The sequence below is a fragment of the Denticeps clupeoides genome, chromosome 8 (genome assembly GCF_900700375.1).
Source record: "Denticeps clupeoides chromosome 8, fDenClu1.1, whole genome shotgun sequence".
NCBI lineage: Eukaryota > Metazoa > Chordata > Actinopteri > Clupeiformes > Denticipitidae > Denticeps > Denticeps clupeoides.
Genome location: NC_041714.1, coordinates 19014303 through 19022014, shown reverse-complemented (window position 1 = coordinate 19022014; position 7712 = coordinate 19014303). Strand labels below are relative to the sequence as shown.

General features: G+C 50.8%; 1 protein-coding gene across 1 annotated transcript; it reads right to left on the bottom strand.

The window, feature by feature from the left end:
* Positions 1–2906: 2906 nt before the first annotated feature.
* adrb1 (adrenoceptor beta 1) lies at positions 2907–5074 on the bottom strand. Its single transcript, XM_028988402.1, has one exon. It carries the CDS (start codon positions 4690–4692, stop codon positions 3517–3519), a length of 1176 nt encoding a protein of 391 aa, XP_028844235.1. The 5' UTR covers positions 4693–5074; the 3' UTR covers positions 2907–3516.
* Between the last annotated feature and the right edge of the window lie 2638 nt (positions 5075–7712).

Below are 7712 nucleotides of genomic sequence, written 5' to 3'. Positions count from 1 at the left end.
AAAAAAGTCCATGTCAATCTACCTGGACTCCACCCCCCTTCCCATCCCAGCCCCTCAGCTTCCTGCAGCCTGAATACAAAACACACACACACACACACACACACACACACACACACACTGCTCTTCTGAATGCCAGAAGTTGTGAAATATTCCTCTTGTTGACGTTTTCAGGAGTTGAAGGACTGTGGACATGGAATCTCGTTGTCTCCCTGTGCTTTTTCTTCCACGGTTCCAAGTTTACATACACTGTCCAAAGGATGGATGGATTGAGTTTCTGTCCGATGGAATGGGGGTATTTTATCAAACATATCATGTTCACGAACATCATATTCACCAGTTCCCATGTCAGAAGCTGTAGGAACCTACATGTTGGTGGTTATTAGGAGTGTAGAGAACGTATTGACAAGAGGAGGGTTAAATTGTGCAAAACAAGGAAGTAAAAGTTGTCCATCATACCTACAGGTTCCTCCCCTTTTAAAACTTTGGTAGAAAACATTTTACCCATCTGCACATTTAGATGAAGAGAAGAGTACGAAGCGCATGCCCCGCCTGCCTGCTGGTGTGATTTCAGGCACCGCATTTCCTGTTCGTCCTGCAGTCGACGCCAATAATAGTTTTATGTACACAAGCCGCTGAATGCTGCAGCAGAAAACACACGCCTTCATCCGGAAAACCTTGGGTTCGTGCTCCTGAGGAGGTCATGGTGAAGGCCTGGTGGTGGCATGTAGCAGTAACTGAGTTACATTTCAAGGTCTGCATTCTTCGTCTGAAGACCACCACCACGACACGCAAATTGGTGAAGCGTTCCATATTTTTTGGGGCAGTGGTGGCCTAGCAGTTAAGGAAGCGGCCCCGTAAACAGAAGGTTGCCGGTTCGAATCCCGATCCGCCAAGGTGCTACTGAGGTGCCACTGAGCAAAGCACCGTCCCCACACACTGCTCCCCGGGCGCCTGTCATGGCTGCCCACTGCTCACCAAGGGTGATGGGTTAAATGCAGAGGACAAATTTCACTGTGTGCATCGTGTGCTATGCTGCTGTGTATCACATGTGACAATCACTTCACTTTATCATCATCATCTTCATAATTATTCCCCCAAATTCCTCCTCCTTATCCAAATCTGGCTCAGGCCAGCCCACGTGGCTTCCTTGCTAAACTTCAGCTTCTGTGCCACAGGGCTGAGGGTCTTTCAGGAACGGGACAAACATTTATCTTTAAAGAGAATTCACCTCAATGCATTTGCTTTTATAGAAAGAATCTAAACGGCAATGAGAGAGATGATCAATATCAGGCAAGAATGTGCATGTAGAAACCAGCAGGCTGGAAGTGTCCATTCTGGTCACATGCTCCTCCCATAATGCCTTCCCGTTCTCGTCCTCCTCCGCGTTTGAAATTCAGCTCACCTGTGTGACATTTCCCCTCCGCTGCCGCCGCAGGTTAAAGGCAGCCCTCCTGACAGGGCCGTCGTGCCACATAAACACTGCCGCGGACTATTTTTAGGACCTGCCCAATAATGGCTTCAGGAACCAGCCCGGAACACGAGAGCAATAACCATCCTGGTCCCATCACGCCATCTCACATCTCGGAAACACTTACACACACACACACACCTCTGCTCCACAGCAAATTCGTTACATAACCCGGCACGCCACTATCGTCCCAGGCCACCGCCAGGCCTTTATCTGTGACCCAGCTGCGGATATTTCAGGCCTCGCCGACCTCTTGACCTCGTGCTGGTTGTGTGGCTGCAGGCGGGCATCAGCGGACAGGGTTGAGATAAGGGTCGGTATTTTGGGCATCGGCCGTGTATTTTAAATCCCGCTCTCGTTGTGCAGGGGGAGCGAGGCATACCAGGCCTGACACATCCTTCGTCACGGGACAAACCGCGTCACGCGCAGGAACCCCGCATCTTTTTAACAGGGGTGCCGATGAAAGCGTGAAATTGCACACGTTTAATGGGGCATCCTGAGGCTCGGCACATTTCACCCCTGACTCCACCGGGTCGCATGCATCTATCATACTTACAGGAGGTCTGTGGTCCATTCAGCGTTTTTCAAGGGTTGGGGACACTGATGCATTTAAACCTGATGAAGAGGCTGCAGCTGTGGCCCCCGACCGGCTCTCCTTAATTGGCCCTTCGAATAAAAAGCCCGGGGAACATTTGTATGAACTTCCACCTGCACGGGTCTCACAGCAGCGCTCACGTGACTTCCTCATCCATCATGGAGAGGGTTTCCGTGAAGGGCCCAACCTGAAACGTGTCCAGGGGGCTCTTAACCGGTATTAATGACGCGAGACAGAAAAATCCGGAGCGCCTTGGAGCTGCACGCTCATTCATCCTGCAAGTAGAATAAAAAAAAAAATTCTGCAGTGCAGCTCCAACTCACCGATCAACTCTCCGCAGGTCGTTTTATTCCTACCTGGGAATACATACCGACCACCTAGATCCTATCTGACTGATGTCAGGCGGTGGCGTATTCAGAACCATATCTGGAACCCCAGGAACGTGGTGGAACCCCACGGAATGCCTGCAGTGTTTGGCCGTGATTAGACGCGCTTTGAGGCAGGGCCAGATCCGCCGCTGCAGCTGCACGCATCTGCAAAGCGCATTCCGCCGCTTTCCAGCCCTCCATCAGTTCCGCTGCTCCCAGCCGGGAACTCTGCTTCTCATCCCTTGACTGACAGCGGCCTGTTCGGCTGCTCCGTATGACATGATTATAGATCTTGTGACAAACAAAAGTCATTTGCAAAATTAATTCCAGGCGACTTGCTTGATTAGACTGGCACTGAGCGACATAAACCAGTCAATAGATAAATAAATACGTTATATATATATAAAAACACAGACTTTATAACAAGGCGCAGCAGAATAAAACTGTTTTATATCAGCTGATGGGAAATGACTGCAGGATGGTCAGCAATTTATTGCACGAGGGAGGCAGAACACACACAATACTGAGTAAAAAAAACGACGTGTCATAATGTATTATAGTGTTCTGTCTTCAGGTAATATACGTTTGCATTCTAATATGATATATGAGTCACATTCTAATAATTACAGATAGAACCATAGTAGTCTGTAAGACAATGAAACATCATTTCACATTCAATTTCTCCCATAAGCATGAGTAACACTTCAGTGCGCCGTACCGAATAAATTCTGTACAGATTTAACTCGACTGTTTAATATAAACAAGTTACTTTCGTACAATTTGCACGTAAGAAATTGAGGTATTAAAAAAACCGTCGAACTTTACAGACTCCGTCGGGGGCGTGTTTTCTTCGAAGGGCGTGGCCTGCCAAATGCAGAAATAAATAATTTAACGCGTAAATAAATAAAGTCCACAGCTGTTGACATAACTATTTGTATTTTTACTCTAATTGTGTGGTTCTGTAGTTCATAGCGCGTATTGTTGTGAAGGGGCGTGGCTTGCGCATCATGTAAAAAAAAGAAAAAAAGTGACGAGTGACAAGTGACCCGGCCAAATGTCCCGGTAAAAAAAAAAAAAGTGGACGGCTAGAGCTGCGACTCGGAATGTGGGAAGGAGCCGCCCCGGTCCAGGCTGCAGTCGCTGCTGTCCAGCCACGTCCCCAGCGCGCCAGGGTCCCCGGGGGTCGCCAGGCCACCGGAGCAGCGCGACAGGTCGCACGAGCTGACGTGCAGCCGGCGCTCCGGCGGCCTGGGCCAGCAGAGCAGCAGGCGCTTGAAGGCCCTCCTGAAGTCCGGGCTGCGGCAGTAGATGACGGGGTTGAAGGCGGAGTTGGCGTAGCCCAGCCAGTTGAGGAACACGAAGAGCTCCTGGTCCACGGCGTCCGCGCGGAACACGCGCACCACGTTGACGATGAAGAAGGGCAGCCAGCAGAGGGTGAAGGTGCCCATGATGATGCCCAGCGTCTTCAGCGCCTTCTGCTCCTTCAGCGCCAGGATGCGGGAAGCCCGCTTCCGTGCGGGCTTGAACCTGCTCAGGCTGTGGTGGTGGTAGAACCTGCCCTCGCACTTGTCGATCTTCCTCAGCTGCTTTTTGGCCTCCCGGTAGACCCTGGCGTACACGAAGATCATCACCAGCAACGGGATGTAGAAGGAGATGATGGAGGAGGCGACGGCGTACGCGCGGTTGGTGACGAAGTCGCAGCACTCCGGGTTGTCGTAGCAGGAGGTCTCCTCGTCGTCCCGGGACCAGTGCATGAGGATCGGCGGGAAGGAGACGAGAGCCGAGATCGCCCACACCGCGCACACCACAGCCTTGGCCCTGGCCTTCGTCAGGAGGCTCTGGTACCGAAACGGCGAGGTGATGGCGACGTACCGGTCGATCGCGATTACGCACAGGGTCTCGATGCTGGCCGTGACGCACAGCACGTCCACCGACGTCCAGAACTCGCAGAAGAACGAGCCGTACATCCAGGAGCCCCGGACCTCCAGCGCCGCGCCGAACGGGACCACCAGCAGCCCCATGATGAGGTCCGCGCACGCCAGGGACACGATGAACACGTTGGTCAGGGTCTGCAGCCTCTGGTTCCGGGCTATGGCCACGATGACCAGAATGTTGCCCACCACGATCATCAGCACGATGACGCCCATCACCATGCCCACGGCGACCATCCACTGCTCCGAGACGCCCGCGTCCGCCGAGTTCAGCTCCAAGGTCCGTTCGGACTCGTTGGCGCGGGTCGCGGACGGGCCGCCGTCCGCCATGGCGATGCGCGATGTGGCTCCGGACGCCCCGAGTTCATCCAGGCAGCTGCGAGCGGCGCGCCCGCGTCTGCCTGCGTCGTCTGGGCACAGCCCGCGCCTGCCGCGGACTCGGACCGAGTCGTGACATCACAGAGCTTGACGACCAATTGCGGCGCGCCTGGCGAGCGCGCGTCCGGGAGCGGTGCGTCTTTACGCACGGCCAAAGTTCCCAGCGCGCACACGCGTCTGAAACGCGAACCTCCTCCTTTAAACGAAGAAATGCTCAGCAATCTTGTTCTGATTCATTTATTAGAACAGAATAAACGAATGAAAACAGACGCATAACGTTTTTTCTGTGTATTTATGATTCTTTTTTATATTTTACCTGTACAGCAGGAATGTAGCCACAGGTCACGCTGCAGAGGTGACCCGTTCACGTCGTCGCCGCATGAACCTGGCAGCGTCGCACAAAGCCCGATTCAGGAGCGACACGCCGCGTTCCGCGCCGGACCTGGTTATAAAAAGCCCGACAAGGGCGCTGCTCGTACTCACCAGCCACAGGAAACTGTTACTGTAGATAAGATCATAATTACGCGTCCTCAGAGCACCGGGCACAGCGGGGCGAGACATAAAGCGGCCTTTACACACACACAACATACACACTACACACACACCTCATAAACACTACATACACACATACACACCACACACACACATACTCACTACACACATACACTACACACACCACATACCATACAGTACACACACACACACATACACACACACACACCTCTTAAACACTAAATACACACATACACACCACACTATACAAGCATACACACTACACACACATACTCACTACACACACACACACACACACACACACCTCATAAACACTACATACACACACACACATACACACACTTACTCACTACACACAAACTCACACACTCACTACATACACACACACACACACACACACACACCTGATAAACACTACATACACACATACACACCACACTATACAAACATACTCACTACACACACACACACATACACCACACCAAACACACACAGACACCACACACTACATACATACACACACCTCATAAACACTACATACACACATACACACCACACTATACAAACATACACACTACATACACACATACACTACACACTACACACACTACACATACACACTACATACACATACACACATACATAAACCCTACACCACATACACACATACACACTACACACATGCACACACAAACACACATACACACTACACGCACACATACACACTACACACTACACAGACACCACAAACACACTACACACACACCACACACACACTGCACACACACCACATAGACACCTACACACTACACCACACATACACTACACACTACACACACACACACATCAACATCCCTAAATGCTTCTATTGAGACGGAGTATTAACTCACTCGTCCACCACCCGTCCTGAGTGTCCTGTTCGGAGTGTCGCCGCGTGCCACCGCTGGCCGGAAGCGGGGTCAGACACATCAGCTGCCCTCTGGGTGAGAAAGTGAGGACCCGGGTGCTGCAGCTTCTGCTGGCAGGAGACCCGAGGGCCCTGAAGAGGGAGGTGAGTGTTTTGGCTTTGACAACAAAGCTTGAGTTCTGAGGCTGTCCCCGCAGTTGGGACTGGCATGTGGGTTGTAGCACAGGACAGGACAGGGATGCAGTCTTCATGTTCAGGACAAGGAAGAGCAGCGGCCAAAATAGGGGAAAAGCTGAGGAATGTGTGATGGAAGTTTATCTATGTGGGGAAGCGGAAAGCTCTTACATCACGTCCTGCAGGGCATTGTTGGTCTGTTGGTTTAAAATATGCCTGAAGCTGAATCTTTTTCCGCATGTCTCCTTTCAATCATGGAATACTTCAGTAGTTGCAGATGCATTAGAACTGAAAGCACAGAAACCTCGGCTGTTGGACATGATACATGGTCTCAGGGTGACGACCATGCACGCCGCCAAAAGCTCCTACAACAGACCCAGGAGCACAAAGCCATGGAAGAAGGGGTTGCAGGTGAAAAACGCACCGTGCGATCTCCAAACTGTGGCATCCACCTCCCAAACCAGGAATATCTCCAGGTCAACAAATGGCCAGAAGGTCATGTGACCACTGCATTCCTGCATCCAGGGTTCCACTTGGACAAGGCATGAACGTCAAAGGACGATCGGACTGGTCTGTGGGAAGGAGGTTCTCACTCTCTCCTCTCACGCTAGTCTTTCTGCTGAAATCAGGAGTATTTTACAAGAACAAAGTTTGATGTTCACCCTTCCTGGATTTTATTCAGTAAATTGGAACAGTAATTTGATCTACAACATTGTACCAAAGCAGCTTGGAACTCGAAAATTCACATTTTACTACCCAATAAATCAAGATTAAATCAATCCATCAATCAATGTAAATACAGCTTATTGATTGACTGTGATGGGTCCAGTCGGTCAGAGTGCGGCGCCCCATGGGCTTGTCTGGCCCGGCATCCAAATCCACAGAGCGGCCACTAAACGGCCATTTTTCACAGACGTGCTTAGCACCGTCTGTAATGAAATTCATCCCGGCTCGAAGCGCTGATGCCGCCTGATTGTTTCTCGAATGACAAGTAGTCATTTGATTTTCTCCTTCACCGACCTCCCATATGCTGATTCTTCATTTGCCTCCTTATTTACCCGAAGCGTTTGAAATGTTCCTGCCTCGCATTGTTAAAAGCGGCCCTCTTATCTTCTCATTCCAGTCCACAGTTCTAATTGAATAAATGATGAGTTTCATAAGTTTATGTGGGAAAAGCTGGAAAAAAAACACATGATGGTAGCGAAAACGGCGCTGATTGTCTTCAGGGACACGCGGGATCGTTTTCCACATTTTATCCAGAATCAGTTGTTAAGAACGTTAAGATGAAGCTGCGGTTAGGGGAGACCCTGGTTACACCATCAAGGGCAGTAAGGTCATCAGATGAGTTTCAACTGGTTGAACCTGGGTGGTCCAGCCT